The 25,638-nt window shown below is 37.1% G+C and overlaps 1 protein-coding gene across 1 annotated transcript; it reads left to right on the top strand.

Moving 5' to 3' along the window:
• The first annotated feature begins 61 nt into the window (after positions 1-61).
• On the top strand, positions 62-25,573 carry LOC137062441 (uncharacterized). Its single transcript, XM_067433303.1, has 18 exons — positions 62-226; positions 898-952; positions 3,546-4,702; positions 6,859-6,894; positions 8,468-8,610; positions 8,707-8,878; positions 9,861-9,911; positions 12,325-12,433; positions 14,033-14,045; positions 14,232-14,315; positions 14,722-14,781; positions 16,925-17,576; positions 17,771-17,938; positions 21,710-21,837; positions 23,602-23,784; positions 23,871-24,042; positions 24,846-24,887; positions 24,976-25,573. Exons 3-18 carry the CDS (start codon positions 3,584-3,586, stop codon positions 25,072-25,074), a joined length of 3,231 nt encoding a protein of 1,076 aa, XP_067289404.1. The 5' UTR covers positions 62-226; positions 898-952; positions 3,546-3,583; the 3' UTR covers positions 25,075-25,573.
• Positions 25,574-25,638: the final 65 nt, after the last annotated feature.

Here is a 25,638-nt window from a genome sequence, read left to right as displayed (position 1 = left end):
GTCACCAGTTTCAGTCAGTGTCATCATTAGGAGGAAGAGAAACGCAAGTTATTAATATGTTCGGTGAACAGTTCAAAGTTTTATCTCCCTCTTCAGGTAAAGTCTTCAAGTGTCTGCTGACGTCACACTCTGGGATAGGCTGTGTCACGTGGTACAACTTTCCAAACCTGTGTGTGTTTCCCGAAAAAAAGTGTGGAGAAAGAAAAACCCTTTGATAGTGGAAAAGGTAAGACGAAACCATCCTTAAAGTTCATTGTTTAATCCTAACGTATAATACTCTTACGTATCAAATAATAAGATACATTTCTGATCGTTGTTGTATTATTATAAACACATCTGTCAGTGCTGTTGTTGTCAAGTCGTTTAGTTCCATCTTACATAACGTTTTATGGTTTATATTTCAAACATATCTTAAATAAAGTAGAGAGTTCGGTTTCAAGAGTGGATATACTCACTATTTGGGAAGATTAACACTCATTTAAACGTCGCTGACCTGTTGGTCCCGCTGTGTTTTTCCTAAGCGCGCGTTCACAGCAGTGCAAGATTATTTCAGTTTAGAATGGAATGGAATGGAATGTACATTGTAGAATTTTAAATGGCGCGAACATGTTGTATTATTTAGTATTGGCAATTAGTTACATTGTTGATTTGTTGCCAGCAACACAGCAAAAACGATTACCATGTTGGTGTACTGTGTTTTTTATATATCATGCATATAATAATTACCACCATGTCTGAAAAACATGGTATCTCTTCAAATCATATGGCATTACTTTGGTACTATGTTACTTTTTTTAGTACTTTTTTGTTATGATGTACATATAGATATTTTTGGCTATTCATTAATGTGCCAATTGTATTTATTATCATTGTACGTTTCTTGTTATTGTCTTTCAGGGCTTTGAATTCACATTTACCCAATGAAGTTTTGTATGCTGATTTCGAGGCCAATGTAAGTCTTGCTGAGTGACTGCGTGTGAAAGGTATTCTATAAAATGCATTTTGTTTTTCCTTATTTGTAACGCTTGTTATACTTTTCTCTCATTAGGTAAACTATGCTTAAGGAAGAACGTAACATGGATATTGTTGTTTTCCTTATTTTATGCTGTTGACTCATCAGAGTTAGTAGTGTATGATTACCCAATCAGACATCTAGTGCTTGAACAGGCATGTTCATTTCTCTCTGTGGTTGTCTTGATTCTATCCCTGTCGTAAATGTTTGGGTTGCAGTCATATTCTCTGTGGGTTTAGAGTTAACACTCTTGCTAGTTGGATGATGGGTTACTGTTACAGTCGTCGCTATGTTCAGGTTACAGAGTTAGACCGACTGACCTGGGGAGCACCTGTGTCCGAGAATATATATTTTACATAGATCAGAATAAAACATTTTACATGGCTCTCGGAAATGCCTGGTCTATTACAGCATTATGTGGTCAAATATTATTGTGTAATTACACACACACAACCACTTTACATCCTGATTAGTGGTTGACCAATACAGATTTTTTTGATGGCCGATATCTTGCCAATATAAAGCTAATATATGTGACCCTAGTCATAAATTGCATGGGTGTATTTGTGGTAATAGCCAACAAAATTATTGATTTTTCTTTTATGCCAAAAATCATTAGGATATTAGTTAAAGATCATGTTCCATGAAGATATTTTTTAAATTTCCTACCGTAAGTATATCAGAAATGTATTATTAGAAGTAATATGCAGTGCCAAGGACTTCATTTGGACAATGTTAAAGGCAATTTTCTCATTATTTAGATTTTCTTACACCCTCACATCATGATCTATAAATGTTCTTTTATGACTGGTTTTGGGGTCCAGGGTCACATATATGATATTAAGAGTTGCTGCAGTTAAATTTAGATTTATTTTGCATAGTTACTCATTTAGAAATAATAAATAAATTGTAACATGAAACAGTTCATAATTTGAACTTGTTAAATAAATCTGTAAAATAAACTGATTTAGGCTTTTGCAACTTATTGATTCTTATTATAGTATTCATCACAAATAAATAAGTAGTTAAAAACATGAATAAAGAGGAAGTACACACTGTGACCAACAGAGCACTTAATCTGGTGATTTTGTGTGGACTCTGAATCATTTTTTCTTAAATAAAGATCAAGTAATGCTAATTTTACTGCAGTATATGTCTGGCAGAGTCATATGACGTGAAAATGATGTAGCAAACTGAATAATATGTCAAAATAAAAGTCCTGTCACTGTCAAAATAAACACTTATTGGACACTGATTGAAATATTGTATACATATACTCAAAATATAATTTAATTTAGCAAGTTCACTCATTCATCCCTTTAAGACATTGTTGCTCCTCAGGAAGGTTTGTTTATTGTACCTCCTCTTGGTATCCTAAACGATGATTATTTATTTTGATGGCCTTTTATCTGCTTGGGAGAAGGTTTTTTTTTTGCATACCTTTCTTTTGGTGCTGTTTTACTTGTATAAAACACTTGCATTTCCTACACCACAAGAGGATTTATGGTAATATCATCAAGATTACCCGTAGCTAGTAAAAAGCATTATGCAAGCAGACAGTTTTGCATACTTTACCAAATTTTCTGTCATTTTTACATGCTCTAGCACACAATACCTGCTCTATAATAGCAGTTCTCAACTTGCTTCGGTTCAGGACCCAGATTTTACATTGAAAAAACTGTAACATAATTGATATAGAAGTTACCAGAAATGAAAACAAAGATCATGTGAATCGGGAAGTTCTTCCTATTTAAAAGCTAATAAGATTATTTTATCCTAACTTTGCAAATAGATGAAAATAAAAGGATATTCGACCAAATGTTGAGGATTCAATTAAAAGCATCCAAATTTAAACTATTCTCAGTTATGTAGTACGTTGTTTATTGTACCTCCTCTTGGTATCCTAAACGATGATTATTTATTTTGATGGCCTTTTATCTGCTTGGGAGAAGGTTTTTTTTTTGCATACCTTTCTTTTGGTGCTGTTTTACTTGTATAAAACACTTGCATTTCCTACACCACAAGAGGATTTATGGTAATATCATCAAGATTACCCGTAGCTAGTAAAAAGCATTATGCAAGCAGACAGTTTTGCATACTTTACCAAATTTTCTGTCATTTTTACATGCTCTAGCACACAATACCTGCTCTATAATAGCAGTTCTCAACTGGCTTCGGTTCAGGACCCAGATTTTACATTGAAAAAACTGTAACATAATTGATATAGAAGTTACCAGAAATGAAAACAAAGATCATGTGAATCGGGAAGTTCTTCCTATTTAAAAGCTAATAAGATTATTTTATCCTAACTTTGCAAATAGATGAAAATAAAAGGATATTCGACCAAATGTTGAGGATTCAATTAAAAGCATCCAAATTTAAACTATTCTCAGTTATGTAGTACGTTGCATTGTTCAGAAAAATGTGAGAAAAATTTGTGTCACAAACCACCCAGTTGAGAACCACTACTCTACAAGGTCAAAAATCATCATCCAGATCTCATCTTAAGCCTGTTTACTTTATGTTGCTCTAGGGATAATTGCATTCTTCATTCGGCATTGTGCCCGAAACATGCACCACTACAACGATGCTCCCACAGGCTCGCTTCCGAGTCTTCACGGCTTGGCTGATCACAGGACGTCGGAGTCTTTAAGGTCTGAACCTTTTCCACCACCTCCCCTACCGGACCAACCACCAATAGGCCCTGAGTTTGATCCCAGCGCAAGCGACAACGAGGACTCTGCCATCGACATCAAACCTGTCCACCGCTTCATCCCAGACTCATGGAAGAATTTCTTCAGGTCCAGCGGCAGCAGTAAAAGCAGCAAGTTGAAGTCAATGTTGGGGTCGAATGGCAAGAACGGCACCACTGACGGCATTCGCTGTTCTCCTCCGCATTCTCCGTCGGTTCCCGGCTCGTACCGTGACCCATATGGCGGATCCGGAGGCAGTTATAACTCGCGTAAAGAGCGTGAAGCAATGCTGTTGGGCCACCCTTTAGAATCCATTGACGGCCGTACGGTGCACACAGCTTTGACGTACAGCGAAAAAGTCGAGGAATACAACCAGCGCTACGCCTACATGAAGTCCTGGGCTGGACTTTTACGCATTCTTGGTTGCGTTGAGCTGCTTCTTGGGGCAGCGATTTTTGCATGTGTATGTGCTTACATTCATAAAGACAATGAGTGGTATAACATGTTCGGATACTCGCAACCTGGTGGCTCTTACGGAGGCTCTTATGGAGGATCTTACGGAGGATCTTACGGAAGCGGGTACGGTGGTGCCTACTACACTGGGCCCAAGACACCATTCATCCTAGTGGTGGCGGGATTGGCATGGATAGTGACCGTTATCATGCTCGTCTTGGGAATGACCATGTATTATCGAACTATCCTTTTAGACTCAAATTGGTGGCCGTTAACCGAGTTCTTCATAAACTTGGCTCTTGCGCTCCTGTTTTTGGCAGCTGGCTGCGTGTACGTGAATGACACCCTAAGAGGTGGACTCTGCAGCTATCCGGTCTTCAATAATGGCATAAATGGTGCTTTCTGTCGCACGGAAGCTGGACAGACAGCGGCTATCATTTTCCTGTTCTTCATCATGATCGTGTACTTGATCGGCGCCTTAGTGTGTCTAAAACTGTGGCGGCATGAGGCAGCTCGACGACTACGAGAAAGGAATGGGCATGAGGTGAGATTACTTAAAAACTTAAATGGATAGTTCACCCCCAAAAAATATATTCTGTTAATATTTAATCACCTTCATGCTGTTCTTATCCCGCAAGACTTTTGTTCAACTTGGGAACACAAATAAAGATATTTTTGATGAAATCTGAGAGCTTTCTGTCCCTCCATTGTCAGCTACACAACTACCACCTTGATGCTTTAAAAAGTTCATAAAGAGTTCGCAAATCTAATCCATATGAATTAAGCGGTTTAGTCCAAATTTTATGAAAAGACACGATCGCTTTATATGATAAACAGATTTAATTTAAAGCAGCAACTGAAACCCGAAGTTTAAAAGTATGATTAAAAACGATACAGACCCCATCAGGCTATGGCAGACGCGTCATTCAACCAATTGTAAGTCGATGTATCATCACAAGAGTCTTGAAAATATATTATGAAGGTTGAAAAGTTACCTAGTGCTGATTTAAGCTTTTATTCACATATCACAAAATTCATCTACTATGACTTCTGACCTGTAATGTTGCCAGAATTATAAATTATCATACACTGTTTGTTCGTCGGCCAGAGGAGAACTGACTGAGCCTGGTTTCTCACAAGGTTTTTTTCTCCATTCTGGCCCTGAAGGAGTTCCCATAGCTTTTGGCTTGCTCAGTTGGGGACACTTAAATTTCTTCTGTTTATATTCACCAATCAATGTTTAAATGTGAATAAAGGCCTAAATTAAATCTGTTCATCATTTAAAGGTGTCTAAATATTTGGACTACATCGCTCAATTCATATGGACTAGTTTTACAATTTCTTTATGAACTTTTTGAAGTGTCAAATGTTGTAGTTGTCAACAGAGGGACAGAAAGCTCTCAGATTTCATCAAAAAGATCCTCATTTGTGTTCCGAAGATGAACAGAAGTCTTAAAGGTTTGGAATGACATGAGCGGCAGAATACATTTTTGGGAACTATCCCTTTAAGTTCATTTATGTATTTGTTTTTATTTCAGTGGATGATGTCTTAATCTTGATTTGGTTGAGGTTTGCTAGGTGGCTGGATAACATATGACCTAAGCAGAACCAGCACACTTGGGCTGTGTGCCGAAAACCTAGGCAACTGACTTGTTGCCTCGCTGCTTTATCAGACAATGACTCGTAAGGCAGCATTTGTGCATGAAGGCACCACACAAAAATTACTTCAGACAGACTTCTTAGGCAGCGTAACAGTTTAATAATCTGCAGCAAAATAGAGAAAGCTTTGGTGAGAACTAAACAAATATTGAATTACTACATTAGTAATTTCTCGCTAGAAATGACATCAGAAGTGGAAAATGTTGGTAAAAAAACGTCAATTTACATCCAAACTGACCAGCAAATGCAACTTTCGGAGACCATGTTTTTTTCTAGCTTGGAACATGGTACATGATTGTGGGATATAGATCCGTGAAGGTCTCTCAGGAGACAGGAAGTGAAGCTGACATTAGATTCGGATGTGCCTTGATGCCTTCCTGCCTTCAAATGTGTCCTCCGAAGGCAGTATTTTACAGGTTTCGGACACAGCCTTGGTCTGAGTTCCTGTCCTAATTAGCAGTGGACAGGACATTTTGTTGATCGCATGGTTTCTATTTCTGTTATGTACTAAATACTTAACCAGTGTTATTTATTTTAGAACCATTGAGATGATAAATATATAAATGCCTACTGTATATTATAGCTGTTAAAGTCCCAGTGAACCAGAAGTAGCGGTGAGTTTTCTTCAGTGTTGTGACGTATTTCCAAGTGAAACGTAATATTGAATAGAGGGCAGGATTTTACCTCAGTGCTCCTCCTCTCCATCGCTCGCTCGTAGCAGACAAACGGTTCGAGAGGAGTGGTTACGCATTTTAAAACGCAAGTCGTCAAACTGACATCAGCTGAAAAGGGATGCCGTTTCCAGACTGGAAGTAGCTTTTCAGATTTTGATTAAAGATTACCAAGGCAAACTATTTTTTTCTGTGTATTAACTTGCACGGATTAATTGTTCACCCTATACACCTGTAATATGTGCTAACAATGTAAATAAGATCGATTTGGATTTCATGAGGACTTTAATTGTGAAGTGTTATTGCCAGTATCTTTATTAGCTGCAAAAATGAATAAAACAACTGAATCCCCTCTACTTCTGTTTTACAGATGCTGCCAAGAGATTCTCCTGCTGCTGTGCATTTGGCAAGTATCTTGGTTCTGTCCGTTTTACTGTTTACCCATGATGCATTGCTTTCTGATATATAACTTCAATGCACAGTATAGCAATGCAAAGAAATATTTCTCTTTTAGTTGACTAAAAGTGTTTCCTTGATTCTCAAGCAGACATTTCTATTGCATATTTCTTGACTAGTTTAACATTAGCAAACTGGAAACTTATTTGGCTATACATTTAAATGCATCTTGGTTCCAGTTGTTATTCGATTATTCCTGAGGTATTTTTTTATCCATTTACCTTGCTCTGTGATCGACCACGGCAAACTAGCTCTAGTATGAAACCTTGAACAGAATAATAGACCACTGCAGGGATGATGTTTTTATGGACTAACCTTAGTAAGTATCACCCTAGTCTCAGCCTCAAACGTCACGGCCATGGGCCGTTGGCTGAACGTCTGATGCATACGGCACACTTGAAACACTTCAGGAGTTTCAAACTCGTCATCTGATTGGTTGAATTCTACAGGATGTCCTTGAGACGTGTGTGTTGCGTTCTTTAACAGTTCGCATAGAAACAAATGCTGTGATACCAAACCTCCTCGTAGAAGAAGAACGCTATTGTGTTTACTACCATTACAATAAGCGCTTACCAGGATCAACTAAACACTGGATTTTCAAAAGTATGTGAAGTTTGCAGCTTCATTGTTGCAGTACATTGTTGGAGTCTTGAATAAATTATATATATATATATATATATAGATGCACGCCATTAACTTTACATTTTCCTAAAAACATGACGCGGAACAAAATGAACTGCGATTGGTTGCGTTACATGTCAGTCAAATGTCCTCTTTTGCCAATTAAAGCTGCAATAGAGTCCAGACCTTCTGCCGTCAGTCTGAAGGTGTGGCTATGCGAGACTAGTATCACCCTGGTACCATTCACAAAAACCCAATATGATTTTCCATTGAAAATTTCACCGAAAGTTTATGCATCGTTACACGTTTTGTTCATCATGATAATCTTCACAAAAGAACTAAATTTTGAAGCCTAGACGTGAAAAGCGAAATGTAGGCTATAAACAAACTCAATGGTGGCATGACTTCTGACAACTCTTTCAGTCTTTATTAAAAAAAAACCATTTGCATTAGAAAGTTGTGGTGGTTATGGAAAGGGGCGGGACTTCGAATCGCTTGACCAATCACAACACAATGCTCCAGCCGACCTATCAGAGCACATTGAGCTTTTCAGAAGGAGGGGCTTCAGAGATAGGAACTAAACAGAGCGTTACTGACAGACTGGGAAGAGAGGAGCTGAAACGATGGAGAATATGAGGAAATGTATAATTTAGCATGAAAACATTTTCTAGTAGAGCCCAAAAACAACATCAAGACTTAAAAAAAGGGCATAATAGGCCCTCTTTAACCAAATTTAATTTACCCAAAATTGATTTTTTTGTGCTGTTTGTTTCTGAGTTTTGGCCTAGAAATACACCATCCTTGCTACATTAGTAACCATAACTAAGGTGGGTAGGGCTTAATATGTGATATAGTCAGAGAATATGGCTCGTAATTTTGGATCATCCTCTTCGCTGTAATAGGTTGTTGATGGACCAAGGGAGCCCATGTCTGTCTCAGCGCCGGTACAGCACACACACCCTGCCATCTCCAAGCCCAAAGTTGTGAAAGGGTATATTCCGGCTGGACACACTCCTAAACCTGTGATCATGCCAGACTACATTGCGTGAGTACCTGCTTCACAATCAGAAAGAAAACTCACAAAATTATATGCTTTTGCTCTTTGATGAATCTCATCCTTGGGTTTTGTCTTTCCCTGCAGTAAATATCCAGCCATAAGAACCGAAGAGCAGCGGGACCAGTATAAAGCCGTGTTTAATGACCAGTATTCTGAGTATAAAGAGCTCCATGCAGAAGTTCAAGTGATACTAAAGAAGTTTGATGAGATGGATGTTATGATGCAGAATTTACCGCAAAACCCCACCAGCCACATGGTCAGTTGATGTTCACTTTTATTACTTTACGCTTTGTGACTGCTTATATAAAGGAATTTTATTATGCATACATCAACAGCGTCTACACTGTAAAAAAAAAATTTTTTCAATGTTAAATAAAACAAAGATTATTGGAGTACGTTTTTACAAAAAATACTATTTTAGTCTTTCTACTTCAAAATGTCACGTTTAATTTAATGTGCTACTTGCCATTTCTATGTAATTTTTGTGTGAAATTTCTGAGTAAACCCTACTGTACACACTTTTTCCACCCAGTAATTTTCATGTGGAAAATCAAATTTTTCTTGATTTTTGCAGTGTGTTTCTTAAAGGGATAGTTCACCCAAAAATGAAAATTCTGTCATCTTTAACTCTCCCTCATGTTGTTCCAAACCTGTATGAGATTCTTTGTTCTGCTGAACAAAAGAAGATATTTGGAAGAATGTTTGTAACCAAGCAGATAGAACAACCATTTACTTCCATAGTAGGGAAAAAATGTTATGGTAGTGAATGGTTGTTCTATCTGCTTTATGATGACATATTTTTGGGTTAACTATCCTTTTAAATGTTCCCTGTTGGATGTTAAAACAGCATTTAATACATGTTTTGATGATTCAGCTTTAGAAATTATATATGTGAATTTGCTCTTTTCAAAGACAAAATTTATCAAATGTCAAGTCATAACTTAATAAATGCCACAGGAATGAATGTGTGCCTACTTGGGTTGCACCTTTCGGTTAAAGGATTTTACCTTAAATGTCATCATGTTATCAAATCTTCCTCTTCTCTATCTTGCTTCCTAAATCTAGTTATCTAATAAACCTGTTGTTGCATATTTTAAAAAATGTGTTTGCTCTTGACATTGCTTTTGTTCTTCTTTTGTAACTTTCTTTGGTTAAAAGCTTCTGTTAAATGTAAATGTATTGCAGAAGCGTTTTTCTAGTTTTTAAAAAAAAATCTCTTTCATTTTTTTGTATCTCAGGAGCGTGACCGCATCAACAAAATCCTGCAGGAATATCAGAGGAAGAAAATGGTGAGTTATTGACGTCCTTTCTGCAAGTGATTTTGAGAAAACGTTTTTTTTTTGTTGCTGTTATTAAAACTGCATTTTGTGCATTATTTATTTAAAGATTCATTAATTTAGGCCGTGTGTCCACCAAAGCTGGCATTTTCAATTGTTTTCAATGAGAGCGCCGCGTTTTTAGAACGCCTGGAGCGCACCGAGGCGCTGAGCGAGTATTTCACGCCCATACGCTGAGCGCTTAGTGTTTTTTACTGGTCGCCGAGGGTTGAAGAATGTTCAACTTTGAGTAAAACGCAGCGCTCATCACTGTCACTCTTCACCCAGCCATCCAATCACAGTGGAGGAGGGGCGGGACAAACACAACACAGACCAACCGCCACATTCTGCGTGTCGTCATCCGATGACAACAAGCAATAATAACGGAACAAAATGATTTAAAACAAATGCCAGAGCAAATACTTTGTATCTGCAATTTTATATAGAATCAATACAGGAACAAACTACCTGTGAAATTAGAATGACCTCCGCGGATTTTCCATATCATAACAACAAGCGAGTCTCAACTGAGGAGAAAAAACGCTGCCTGCCAAAACACCCTCAAGCGCTCACAGCGAGGCGTTTTCAGCTAAGCGCCTAGCGATTTCAGCTGGCTAAAAACAATTTGGTGGACACACAGCCTAAATTGATGTTTATTTAATTGATATTATAATTTTTTACATATTAATTATATTTGTGACCCTGGACCATAAAACCAGTCATAATGTTTTTTTTATTTTATTTTTTATTGAGATTTATACATAACCCGAAAACTGAATAAATGGAAATAAGCTTTCCATTGATGTATGGTTTGTTAGGATAGGACAATATTTGGCCAAGATACAACTATTTGAAAATCTGGAATCTGAGGGTGCAAAAAAATCGGTAGAAATTTGACAAAATATCTTCATTGAACATGATCTTTACTTAATATCATAATGATTGTTGGCAAAAAACTAAAATCTGTAATTTTGACCCATACCAAATTATTTGTGGCTCTTGCCACAAATATACCCGTGAGACACAGGACTGGTTTTATGCTCCAGGGTCACATTTTTCAGTCAAAGAAATTATTTACCTGTTTTTTTCTATTCTTTTTATCCATTTAAACCTCTGGTGCTCTTTCTCTATTTTAGGGTTAACAGAGCTATTATTTTATGGTTCTAAATTATATTTATACAGTAGTTATCATCCATTTATTCACTTTTTGAGCATAGACCTGAAAATTATATTTCCAGTTTAAACTGTCATAAATCTTGACTACTTTGGAGCACAGACTCAGTTCGGTCTGTTTTTAAAGACGGTAGATTATTACTGAAGTAAAATAAGTTTTAAAAAGTTAATTATTAAGAATTATAGAATTTGATTGAATTTAATATACAAAAAAATACTATTTTACATTTAAAAACTGTGAGAAAATCAAATCTAAACAAGTTGTTTCAAATTTGACAATGATATTTAAAAAAATTAGCTTTCAGTGATATTTTGTTTTGGCGCAGTACCAAAAATTTCCACTAGATAATGTGTGTTGGCATTATTTCCAGTGTGCTCATTTTTTACCCTGAGGAGTACAAGTGTGACTAAGTACCAAAACGTTTACCAAGTTTCCATACCATTCAGATGAAGTAAAAAATTTGTCTGTGAAAAATTACCAAAGAGCTTCAGAGGGTTAATATTAGTGGAAAACCAGCAATGGACATTGTGTCACTCAGCATATGTAAGCTAGATGTGAAAATAATGTGTTTTTGATTGATTTTGTGGATTAATGTAAAATATATTCCACATTTTACATCCATGAGGGCCTGGATGCTATTCTTACAGTTGGATTTAAACATTGCACAAGTGTAAACTTGACAACTTGAACACTTGGTGGTGATTTGATTATACTACAAGTGTAAAACTCTCAGCTCTGCTGCCTTTCCCCCCAAAACTCAGCATAGAAAATGTGAAAAACCAGCCTGCAGATTGTGTGTGGGCCTCTATAGGCCGGTAGGTTTTGTCTGTGTTGCTGGCTGATTTATAAGATTGTGAGGAGCGAGTGGAGGATGAGGAAGGGGGTGGAGGCTGTTTTTCTCACAGGATTGACTCTATTGTGTCTTTTCAAGAGGAGGAAATAACTGTAGTCACCCAGGCCAATCAGTGGCTTTCCTATAAAGACAGTTAGAGCCATTTTGAGTGAAGGCAAAGGAAAATAAACAGAAATCAAGACACATAACTCTTTTTATGATTCTCAGGCGAGCTGCATAGTTCTTCAGTTTGGTTGTAGAATAGCGTATAACTAATTTTAATCACTCTGTATAGAGAAAATATTTGGTTCCCACTCTTGACTTCATCTGACTGGGATGGTGGTCTGATTTATGTCTCTGGTGATGTTTTTGTACCCAAGGATCCCTCATTTCTAGAGAAGAAAGAAAGATGCGAGTATCTGAAGAACAAACTCTCCCACATCAAGCAGAGGATTCACGAGTACGACAAAGTCATGGGCTGGAACGACGGTTACGGCTGAAACCGCTCGAACCTCCTGAGATGGTCCTTTCTTTTTCACGTCGCTTTACACTGAACATGTGGACCACTGCATCAGAGCCTCGCTGGTCTGGATGCTCGTTCATATTACAAACAATAATGAAATGAGAGATGGATAACTTGCATGCTCTTAATGTACACTCTTAAGCACTGACTGAAAATATTCTCTTTTACATATTGTATTTCATAATGCTGACTACAAGTGCATGATGTTTAAAGATATGTTTCAGCTTTTATATGTATGCAGAAATGCTGTTTTTTTATCAGTTCACTTGAATGATTTTATTTCAATTATTATTATATTGTGCTACTGTGTTGTGTTTGAACAACAGCCTGTCGCCCTGTCCTTATATTTTCATTGTTGCAAATGCATTTTAATGAGTTGAATAGCTGATTTATACTTTAAAGAGTGAAAAGTCAAAGCATTTCATGCAGATTTGTTGTTTGAATAAAAAAGTCCCAACAGGAGGCATTTCAGACACAGCAGAGCAACTCCATGACCAAAAAATGACATGCATATTTATATGTAAAGAAATGCAATAGCAAGCATGCATGTTTTCTATCAATTTTGATGTGTTAAACTCATTTTTCTATTAAGCATCCCCTTTGTTCACTTCCTGTCTAGACTACTGGACAGACTAATTTTAGCATACACTTCCATTTCCCTCCATGGTTGAATTGCAACATACGCATACAACATTTAAAGGGATAGTTCACCCAAAAAATGTAAATGTTATCCTTTACTCACTTTTTTCCCCCCAAACCTGTATGAGTTTCTTTGTTCTATTGAACACAAAAGAATATAATTTAAAGAATGTTTGTAAGCAGACAGTTGACAGCATCCATAGTATTTTTTTTCCTATTAAGAAAGTCAAAGGAGCTGTATGTAAAACATTTCAATTTATCATAAAATGGCCCTGATATGCCACTAGACTTTAAGAAATCATGTTAATTTCAAATACTTATATCACTGACAACAATAGTCTAGCCAGGATATTGTCATTTAAAAGTTTTTGTTGCCCTAACTGATGTTGATGTTTTGGCCTGAAGCTCCACCCTCCACCTATCGACCAATCATAAATCAGTAGTGTTTCGGCATCATCTGAAAGTGATTGCAGTACCAGTTTTGGCCACAATCTTACATACACTTCCTTCAATGGGTGCCATCAACTGTCTGATGACAAAATTTTAATTTTTAGGTCAACCGTCTCTTTAAGAATTCCTTTTAACACTGAAAAATATTTTATTGTTCATCAAAAAATAAACGGAACCTCAAGTTCAATTATATTGGAATTAAAAGTACACATGAAATAATACATTTTGTGACATTCAACACTTTCTCTAGGGTCATGATGCATTCACACTATGTAGGGAACCATTAGAAGACCATTTAAGTGTTTAGTACATGTTAAAAATTAAATCATATCTGCAACAGTGGCCATATACATGTCACCACACCTCTGTTAGCCTGCGTGTTTCTTATCGCAGACTCATGCTTTAGATGTCTGTATCGATACCAGACAATCCCTTTCTATGGCTGTGTTTCATAATATAGTGTTCTGCCTCTTTAGACAGCATGTTTAGGTAGCCTACCAGAGGCACTGAACATTCTTTTGAGGCGTTATACACTTGTAGGGTTGCGTATGTAAATGTATGCACATGAAGCTGGGTAGGCAGCTCAATAGTTTTGATACTCTCTCTCTCTCTCTCTCTCTCTCTCTCTCTCTCTCTCTCTCTCTCTCTCTCTCTCTCTCTCTCTCTCTGTGGGAGGGGTTTAATCATCTTAAGGGCAGGTTGTTTGTCTCACCTGAACAGTGACACACAAGGAACATCAGTGGGCGAGAACACAAACAGGTGAGAGTGAAACTACAACGTATAGTTCATAATATATAAACCGTACTATAATCATATTTTGTATATATCAGTCTTTTATAGCCTATCTCCGTTAATTAAGATTATGATGACGACAACTATTGAGATTTAGCCTACTTCAGAAACAACTCAATCGCAATTCCGCCCAGTTTGTTGTTAGTGAAGAGTCTCCGAATCTGTCGTTCTCCATTATATTTATATAGGCTTTAATGTGAGAATATTATATTTTTACGCTGTTTTACGCACTAATGATACACTTTTAATTGTTTTCCTTTTAGTCATAATGACGACTGAAGTTTAGTTGAAAAGGTCAAAATTAAGTGGATATGGTTTATAATAATTTTATACGCAATGTATTATTAAAATTCATGTTTTTGTCTATTTTCAGAATGTCTTCGAAGCCGAACGGGAGTCCTCCGCCCTATGATTATCATACCGAGGATGGATAGTAAGTGTTAAGTTTCACCTCAGTTTCTCTGGATAAAGTTACAAAATCTCTTTGACCTTTGTCTTTGAAAATAAATACATTAATAAATAAAGGGCTCAAAATGGATAGCTGTTCACATTGGGAGTATGTGTTCCCATATATTGATATCAGTCAATATTATCTTTTCCACCAAGTAGCCAGTATTTTATTCAAGTATTTTATTCTGTAGTTTTTCAACCATTTTCAAAAGTATTTAAGTACTGGGAGTGCCAATAATTATTGTAGCTGGTGCTGGTAACTGATATATGACATGACAGTCAGTAAATCTAATGTCTTTTTGTTTTTAAGCAATTTACCATTCAAACTGGAGCATTGGAAATTGTAAAAGAAAAGAGAAGCGACAATTAAAAGAGAAAATCATGATACCTATAAACAAATCTTGCAACAAATCTATCTATCATTCTATCCGTCTATCATTCTATCCATCTATCATTCTAGCCCTCTTTCTATCATTCTATCCCTTTAATTTTCTTTCTATTGTTATAGTCCTCTAATGTTATATCCCTCTATCTATGATTCTATCTATTGTTCTTTCATTCTGTCATTTTATCCATCTATCGTTCTATCTATCATTCTCTCCCTCTAACATTATATCTAGGCTATCGTTCTTTCGTTCTTTCATTTTATCCCTCCATCCATTTATCGTTCTCTCCCTCTAACATTATAGGCTATCGTTCTCTCGTTCTTTCATTTTTTTATATTTATCCATCCATCTATTTCTATTTAGATTATTATTATTATAAAATGCTGAGTTGTTTCAACCCATGTTTGGGTCAAATATGGATGAACTCAACGATTGGGTTTAAAATGTAATAAAAGTGGGTAAGTAATTTCATGCATTCTGACTGATTTACACTGTTAAAGAGTTAATTCTCATGCTAAACATGGACAAAATTTAAAAAATGAGTTGGACGTATGACAGGGTATTTCTGTACCAAATACACTCATTCAGGACTAAAACCGATTGGAAAGTTATTTTTTGAGTATGGCCCGGTTTGACATCATGAAGGTCGGAATTCCTTGTATGGGCACTTCTCCTGGATGAGCGTGTGCGTACACACACACACACACACACACACACCCCAATGAGAGCTAGAACAAGAGCACAGCCATCAACGAGTTTCGTTCGGGTTACAGAAAGCCATCAGCAGCGCTGCCATTTTGTTTTTAGACCACGAAATCAACATTGTCACTAAAGAAGTGTGTTTCTGGTGTGAGGGAAAGATCACCTTGTTCAGCTTCATAAATAACCCAGCGTTAATAGAACAGTGGAGGCAGTTCGTTTTTGCGGAGCAGCAACAGAGTTCTGCAAATGTATTTGTTTATTCCCACAAATCATGAGTCGAAAACACAGGCAATGAGTGAAACGACATCAGATGTGTGGGTTTTGTTGGCTATCTGTGCATAAGTGTAGTTCATGTATACAACACAAACTTATAGCGAATCTAAAGTTATCCAGGGAGTGTGTGTGTGTGTGCTCGAGATTCTTTAGCTCCTCCTACTGCATTCCTACACAAGTTTGGCTGTTTTCAGAAAGTATCAGTAAATGGACTGCATTTATATAGCGCTTTTAACAGACCCTATGGCCATCCAAAGCGCTTTACATCTTGCCTCACATTCACCCATTCACACACCGACGGTGATGTCAGCCATGTAAGGCGCCATCCAGCTCGTCGGGAGCAGCTGGGGTTAGGTGTCTTGCTCATGGACACTTCGACACTTGGTCAGGTGGAACCGGGGATCGAACCACCAACCTTTCAGTTTGTAGACAACCTACATGAACCACTGAGCCACTGCCGCCCCACTGAGTACAGTCAGTGTATCTGTCTTTTATAAATATGATAAAACTGAAGACTCCTTGGACATTTGAAGGATGCAACACTACTCTATAGATACTCAAGATTAACACGAGACTGGCAGAAACTGCATGTTCTGCTCCCTTTAAAAAATGTAAACCAAATGGTTGGGTTTCTCCATATATGACCCAAACATGGGTTGAAACAACCCATAATTTTTTTTGAGTATTGGTCATAACATAAAAATATCTGTCATATGTTTTGTTGTGTCCCTAAACAGTGTTTTTTTAAAAACATTTTCTCTCCAGTAATGTTGCCCCGCAGCCTGCGTACTCATACTACCCTGATGATGAGTTCCAGCATTTCTACCGCTGGACGTCTCCGCCGGGCATCATAAAGATCATGTGTGTGCTGTCGGTCGTCCTCTGTGTGGGCATCTTCGTATGTGTGGCCTCCACTCTGGCCTGGGATACGGATGCTGGAGCAGCTGGATTTGGAACCTACGGAGGAGGCTATGGAGGAGGATCCTACGGCTCCTATGGCGGCGGCATGGGCATGGGAATGGGCGGCTATGGGGGAGGTGGATATGGAGGCTATGGAGGCTATGGGATCCTAGGATCTCAGAACGACCCCAGGCAAGGGAAGGGTTTTATGATTGCAATGGCTATCATCACCTTCATTGTTCTGCTCATTATCTTCATCATGATCATCTCGCACCAGAAAGTGTCCCAGGGCAGGAAGTTTTACCTGGCCGTCATCATCACCAGCGCCATCATGGCCTTTCTCATGTTGATTGCCACCATAGTCTACCTGGTGACGATTTACCCAATGGCCCAGTCATCTGGAACTGTTCAGTTCAATCAAGTGTATGCCATGTGTGCCGCTTACCAGCAGCCGCAGATGTCGGGTGCCTTCGTGAATCAATATCTGTATCACTACTGCGTCGTGGATCCTCAGGAGGTGAGCTCAACATTGTACACGGAATTTGGTGTAGAAACAATTTTCACTCAGAAATTAAAGTCCTAGTAAATTAGTAACAGTGACATTTTTTAAGTAGAAAGACTGGAGTAGTGTATTCTTATAAAACCTACTCTAGTAGCTAAATGACGGACAAATTTAATCAAAGTAGCGTCCTTTTTCTGTCTCTCATCCAGGCAATTGCTCTTGTTTTGGGCTTTATTGTCACTGCGGCCCTCATTATCATCATGGTTTTTGCCATTAAAACCCGTCAAAGGATCAATTATAATGGAAAGGACAACATCCTATGGCGCAGAGTGAAAGAAATCGAAGCCGAAAACTCACCGCAGGATGTGGAGGATTGGGTGAGTACGATATTCATTGTTAAGGAGAATTAGTGCATTTAACTATTAGAGGATAGTTCACCCAAAGAGTTTAATTGTCATTTACATAATGAAGATATTTCAAGGAATGTCAGGTAACCAGACAGGTGATGGGCCCCAATGACTTTCATAGTAGTAAAAAAAAAAAAAACACTATGGAAGTCAATGTGGCTCATTAATTGCTTGGTTACTGACATTCTTCAAAATATCTTCTTTTTTGTTCAGCATAAGAAAGAAATTCATACAGGTTTGGAACAATTTGAGTGAGTAAATGATGACAATTAAATTTTTGGGTGAACTGTCATTTTAAAGTATCATCTGGTCTCAAATGTTTCTCCTTGGGTGCAAACATATCTCAAACTAGTCAATAGTTGTCATAGATTAAAAGTCTTAAGATAATAAATGAATGTGGTTTGCCGCTATGATCATTTAATGAGGAATGTTTACATTCATTTGACTTGATTTGTATCTTGGCAACTGGGAGCACAGTTTGAGACACTGTTGAGATCTTTTGTGAAACTCTAGAGGAGAAACGTGAGTTTACAGGGTCTTTGTTTCTTAAGAGGAAAAAACAGGGAAATTGTGATCTCCAGCACCGAAAAAGTCACAAATCCTTATAAATTCCTTTAAATTATAAATACAAAATAAATCAAGCATATAAATTAAATAATAAACTACAATTATTTTTTATATTTTTTTTAATTAGTTTTGGAAGTGTCATGGAAATTCTTATAATTTAAAATAAATAATATAAATCTTTATAAATGATAAATACAAAATAAATAAGTGTATGAATTATAATATAATACGTAATTATTTTGAATCCTAACAAATATTACCCTTGGAAGTGTCATGAAAATTCTTATAATTTTAAATAAATAAATAATATTTAAAATCACTTTTTGTGAGCAGAAACGATATAATAAACATCTGTATCCAGTTATTACAAATAAATACAATGTAAAAATATATATATATTTTCAAAACTGTAGTACGTTTTTCAAGAAAATACTCTTTTAGTCTTTCAATAGAATGTCATGGTCAATTCAGTGTGTTAATTTCCATTTCTTTGTAAGTATTTGACATTTACTAGCAAAATTAAGTTAATTCTAGATTTTTTTTTTTCCTGTGTGGAAGAGTCATTTAAATGTACAGGTCAGAAAGAGCAGAAATGCTGAAGATACGAGAAAGTGAGGTCTCCATTGAGTTTCCTAGAGGAGGCCGTTCTAATATTGGAGATTAATTGAGATTTCTGTTGTTTGTAAGGATCACTAAACTACGAGCCTTCGTCCTACAACTCTTAGTTGTCTCTTGTGATTTGAAAGACTATAATTTGGTCGTTTCCATACAGAAGGTCTATTCTACTCAAGATGGAGTAAATATCAGTGTACACCTGGGCTCATTTCTGTTGCCAAACAAAGACCTCCAGTCTTCTGGAAGCACAAACCTGTTTTTCTGTGGTAGTCTGACAGTGTGGTTTTGAATATAGGTGGCCTGTGTGGCTTTCGATCTCTTCTAATGTGCTGAAGGTGGAAAGACCTGTTTGTGTGTCGTCTGGTGGTTGGGGGAGGGAAGCGCTCGTCGTTGGTTTCTGGGTGTGGTTTGTTGTGACAGTTTCACTCACACATATGTGCTAGACATCTTAATGGTGCTAAAGAGAGGCCTCATTTTCTTAATGCAACATTTTTTTTTGTCCTTTGATTTTGGGCCACTTTGGCACATGTTCAGTGGATATATGTAATGTTTTCATGTTTTTATGTTGGAATTCAATACATGATCGTTTGCTCAGGGCGGACTGGCTCAACCAGAAACTCAAACCTATGTGGAGCAAAAGACATGCTCTTTTTCTCTTAGGAATAGCTGTGGTTCACATTAAATCAGGTGGTTTTTCTAGGAATAAAAGCAAGAACTGATTCGAACTGCAGGAGTCTTTTACATATGTTCTGTATATGTTGACTCCCTCAGGATAGGCGTGTTGAAACGCGTCTGCCGTTTGCACCTTGCACCAAAGAATCCACTCAGAGCGACATTTGAGTGAATCTCTCAAATCTGTTCAGAAAATGTTCACTTCTAATGACACAAGCACCCTCCCTGATTATATAAATACAGTCGTGTTCTTATTACTGCATTGGGTGGAAAATTATGCAATTTGTAATGTGCTATTTTAATTACACCTATCATGGTAGAACTTGTTGTGGGAGTGTGTGCGCGTGTGTGTATGTACATACTATGTACATATATTAGGGGTGTCATGATTCGATACATATCTTGATACTGAACTCACGATACGATATTATTGCAATACTCCAAGACATGGGAAAAGGTTAACAAAAATGTACTGTTGATTTAAAATGCTATATTGGATGTTATATTGGGGTGTAAATGTCTTGGTTTTGGTGTTGGGTACCCAATGCACAAGACAACTGTGACACCAGAATAAAATATTCATGATTCTGAAGCTGAAAATACAGAATAATTTTAGATTGAACTCAAATGCTTGCACATTTGGCATGATCAGGATCCACAAATATTCCCCCACTGCATTATTATACATTATATTCAACATAATATATAGTAGTTTAATGTAGTGCTGACACTAAATCTGTAAACTTGATTTTTTTTTTTATCACAGTAATATTCATTTTGGGTGAACTATACACAATACAGATTGTCAATATCCATGATGCATATTTTTGTATTGCAATATATTGTGATTTATTGCTACACCTGTAATATATATTTAAAAAAAATCATAAACACTGTTTCTAATTTTAATAAAGACATGTTGATGTAAATTATTATATAAATAGTATAGGCCTATTGGTTGCTTGGAAAGTTCTGTAAATTGCATCCCATTAACCCAAATATTGAGTTAACACCAAATGCAACAGGAACATAAATATACACTGGACTAAAAAACTGAACCACATTTTAGACATTAAATTGGAAGACATTAAATACAAAGAAAATAACACATAATATATGTAACACACGCGCACAGACAGTAGTGATTAAAAGTGAGGTCCTGTCTATAGGAAAATTGACATAGTTTGACATTGACAAAAATAGTTAAAGATTTGGTTAGCATATTGCGTAGTTATACTCTGCGTCTATTGTTTTATTTGTGATAATGCAACGAAACATGATTTATGAATTGTGCAACATAATTTTTGGCCAGGCTGTAATACAAGGAAATCACGAACGCATGCAAAAAGCAAGAGAACCACAAAAGATTACAGATAACTGATTATGGTGTGGTCAGGGTCTGCTTTTTCCTGTCAGCGTTTTGTTTTTATTTTATGCATTAATGCATGTTTTTTGGATATTAAAATAAAACCTGTAGCTTTATTTTGCCTTTTTTGCCAAATCAATTCCTTAACCAAATTAAGAATTTTAGACAAAAATATCAAATTTAATAAAAAAGTTTCCCCTCCATACATCACTTTGGGACGTGTGCACGCACATGTTGTTTATATATAAGGGTTGTGTGTGTGTGTGTATTGTTTTCGCTTGTCATAATTCCTAAAAAGTGTTGCAGTACGAACAGTATCTCTCTCTCTCTCTCTCTCTCTCTCTCTCTCTCTCTCTCTCTCTCTCTCTCTCTCTCTCTCTGTCTCTGTCTCTGTCTCTGTCTCTGTCTCTGTCTCTGTCTCTGTCTCTGTCTCTGTCTCTCTCTCTCTCTCTCTCTCTGTCTCTGTCTCTGTCTCTGTCTCTGTCTCTGTCTCTGTCTCTGTCTCTGTCTCTCTCTCTCAGGTAAATGAGGTGAATGGAGTCCCTGATCCGCTGCTGGCTGGCTATCCTGTAAAGTTTGGAGGGTCTAGAAATTATCTAGATGACAACAGCACAAATTATGACAAACCTCCCTACAGTGAAAGTTCTGTGTGAGTTTCTGCATGTGAACACACTGCATCTGATTCCAGTCTGTTTTTCAAATCAGATTTTAGGACATTGTCATTTTAGAAGCGTTGGTCTAAGTCTGTAAGATTTTTAGATAATTTTGAAAGAAGTCTCTTCTGTTCACAAAGGCTGCATTTATTTGATGAAAAATACAGTAATATTGTGCAATATTATTGCAGTGTAAAGTGACAATATCCAACAGCGACACCCGCAGGTAAAGTTACAGCGGGGCGCTGCGTCTCTCGTGCATCCCCTGCATGTGGTGTGAATGGGGCCAAGTGAGAGGAGGCAATCTCATTTTGATTGGAAATGATCAGTTATAATGGCTATAATTGGTTTGTGCGGTAAGCGGTAAAAGGTAAACGGCTCAGCCACTCAGATATCGCCACTTAGTCATGTCAAAATCACTTGAAATGGTTTGAAAACATGATGGCTGTGGGGGGAATTAAAGATCATCTTCGTGTCCGTGACCAGTGTTTATCGAGCTTTGATCTGAAAAAAAGAACAGCTGAATATCAGCACACAAATCAAATATATTGTGTGTGATAGTTCAGCATGGCACTCGTTGAAACTGAAATGAGATAAATTATTAAATGAAGACAGACTTACAGAACCGGTCTTGCAGTTGAAGATTTGTCAGACGTTGCACAATATAAGGGACGTTTTCTCATTCTTTCACTTCTCTTCCTCGTTTCAGTCTGAGTCATTTCTGGAAATGATGTGTGCTTTGGGCACGAAGGGCCATTGTCAGCATGACAAACACCTCAGCCATCTGTACTCGTGCTTACCCAATAGTAGATGCAGTGAAGACTCATGGAGGAATGAAAACTATGCGCTGTGGTTGTGACGAGCAAATGGCTTGTGTTGATTTTCTGTTTAAATGATTTATTGTTTAAAATAGTACTTCAGCGCTGGGAAGATAAACCTGTATTTAAACTGAGTCATTAATGTAGTAGAAATGTGAACTTTTCGAATTTGGTGCCTTCTAGACTGAGAAAAGACAGAAAATGTATTTTTGTGTCATGGGGATGAAAGACAACAATTCCCAGAATGCTTCGCTGCCCTATGAGGCCACTCCCAAAGCCACCGCTACTGGATTACTGATCTCTTTCCCACCGCGTTCATCTTCATTAAATCAGTTCAGTTAGAGAACAGACACTATATAGACTTCAATATAATGTGATTTAGCCGCTGAGGGACTGACACGGCACAAACGCTGAAGGAGTCAGATCCCATTCAATGTGATGAATGAGCTCTCGTGATGAGAGCTGAGGTAAACGCGACCGCGCTCGCGGCAGTAGTTCTCAGCGCGTGTTCAGTCTGACGCGTTTTGAGTTCATGCCTTTGAAAGCGTAACTTTTAATAGGAATTAATTTGAGAAGTTGAAACACTTACATTGCTCCACACCGCTCCGTTGCCTGTAGCTGCGAGCTGAGCTGTGAGTGTGATCTCCATCCCCCATGTGCGGGTTGAAAACATGGAAATGGCTCCCTCTGCTGGCTGTAGTCTTTACCCTCTGGGCAAAATATTCTCAGATGACGCAAATTGACGATATTTGCGTCATCGGAGTCATTTTTCCAGAAATAAAATGCATAAATCTCTCGTCTCAGTGGGATATGAGGGGAGGAAGCACGGTCATTTGAATATACTTCAGGGTTTCTACTGATACAAACCATATGCCAATCGCTGAAGTAACCCTTTAAGCATCTTGATTGTTAGCTCATCTCTCTCATGTTTGTGTTGTTCAGGGAGATTCGGCACGAGCTGCCTATCCGTAGTTCAGTCCCGATGAGCAGTGGATCAGAGATGAGCAGCTCTGCGGGACGACCCAAGAAACGGCGCGCTGGACGCCCACGTACCGCCGACGGACGGGATCCTGACGCGGACTACGCCTCTTCTGGAGATGAGCTGGATGATGAGGACTTCTTCAGGTGGGTTTGTCGCCGCTGACGTTACTCGCGTTGAGTTTATCAGCACGATGGCGCTCTGAACGTGCTCTGGTTTTTTGATTCGACAGTGAATTCCCTCCCATTGCTAATAATGAAGAGAGAGAAGATTACAAACACCTGTTTGATAAGGACCATCAGGAGTACAAGGAGCTGCAGGCGGAGCTGGACCAGATCAACAAGCGTCTGGCGGACGTGGACCGAGAGCTGGACGAGCTGCAGGAGGGCAGTCCTCAGTTCCTGGTAAAGAGTCAAGATTCATTCTCATTACTGACAAATCATGACTACTGCAATACTATTCGCATAGTCATTATGCTAATTTTAAGGTGTAAATTTAATTTGATTATATTTTATGAGATTGTTATATTTTTTAATTTGATTATACAATTTTATGTATTTACTCAGTTTAATATGTGTAAATTTAATATCATTATTTTTATATAACTTTTTATGATATAAAACATAATTTATAATAAGTATTGTAATTAGTATTATTTCAATAACATTAATAATAATTATGATTTCTGGTCTGTCATTATGCTAATTTTAAAGACAATGATGTAAAAAATTAATACTATATTTAATATAATAAAAATATATATATTTTATAATAACCAAGTTACTTACTATTATTATTATTATAAAATTATTTCAATAAGTAATAATAAAATATTTATTGTAAATTAAATATTATGATTATATTTTTTATAATAATTTTGATAAGTTTTATTTCAATAATATTAATTATTATTATTTCTTGTACCATTCCGCTAATTTTAACGATTATTTGTGAATGTAATAATGCATTTAAAAATATATTTCGAAAGTAAAACGTATTATTATTATTATTATTATTTTTTTTTTGTAATAAGACTCTGAATATGAGGTGTGTAAGATGATTCACCTGTTTGGTGCATGCCGTGTATTTGCCTTGTTGAGCGTTCCTGTCAGTTACACTGTATTATTTGTAAATAATTAACGTTAACATGGGAAAGTCGTTGGAGATGCTGCTCTCTTTGCTGACTTCAGTCATTCTCTTGAAACAGGACGCCATGGACGAGTACAGCGCGCTCAAAGACAAAAAGAGGGTAAGAACGAGCTGAATCCGGGTTTTCTCAGAGAGACCGGCAACAGTGAAGGATGTTATCTGATACATGTTTCCCACTGTCGTTGCAGAGTGGAGAGTACCAGGTGAAGAAGAAGAGGTGCAAGCACCTGAAGGCCAAACTAAGCCACATCAAAAAGATGGTCAGCGATTATGACCGCAAATGCTGAAGAGGATTCCTGTCGCATTAGAAAGATCTACTGGACGGAGATGTGGCTCGTTGCCATTCGTGAGCTGGGCTGTGTTGCTTCCTGGACATTTAATTGATATAATGCATGTAAATATTAAAGGCATTCTGAGGCATGTTGCTCAGGGCAATATTTCCCCAGAATCCTTCATGAACCAGATTTAATATCAGGTTATCTAATGTCTAATTCCTTATTTGTTTGTTGTAGTTCCAGATGTCTGATTAGCTGTTACAGATTGAACATGAACTTCTTGTTGTTTCTGTACAACAGTGTTTTTTCTGTCTGTGTTTTTTTAAAATAGTTATTTAGATGTAAATGTGCCAAATAATTTTTACCAGGTAGGTGGTCTGAACTCTAGATAGCCGTTGTTGTTTGTACTTAATCAAGCTGTGATCAGTAAGGTTACAGATTAAAATTTAACAGTTAGCCTTTTAAGCTGTATTTATGCCATTTTAAGAACTTTTTACATGCTGGTATGTAAATACATAATTTAAATGTTTAACCTTTTTGATTTTTCCTTTCATTGTTTTTGAACTTTAAATAAAA

This window comes from Pseudorasbora parva, chromosome 23, assembly GCF_024679245.1.
Source record: "Pseudorasbora parva isolate DD20220531a chromosome 23, ASM2467924v1, whole genome shotgun sequence".
NCBI classification, from domain to species: Eukaryota; Metazoa; Chordata; class Actinopteri; order Cypriniformes; family Gobionidae; genus Pseudorasbora; species Pseudorasbora parva.
The sequence above is the reverse complement of the archived record's forward strand: the minus strand, read 5'-3'. Positions and strand labels throughout refer to the sequence as shown.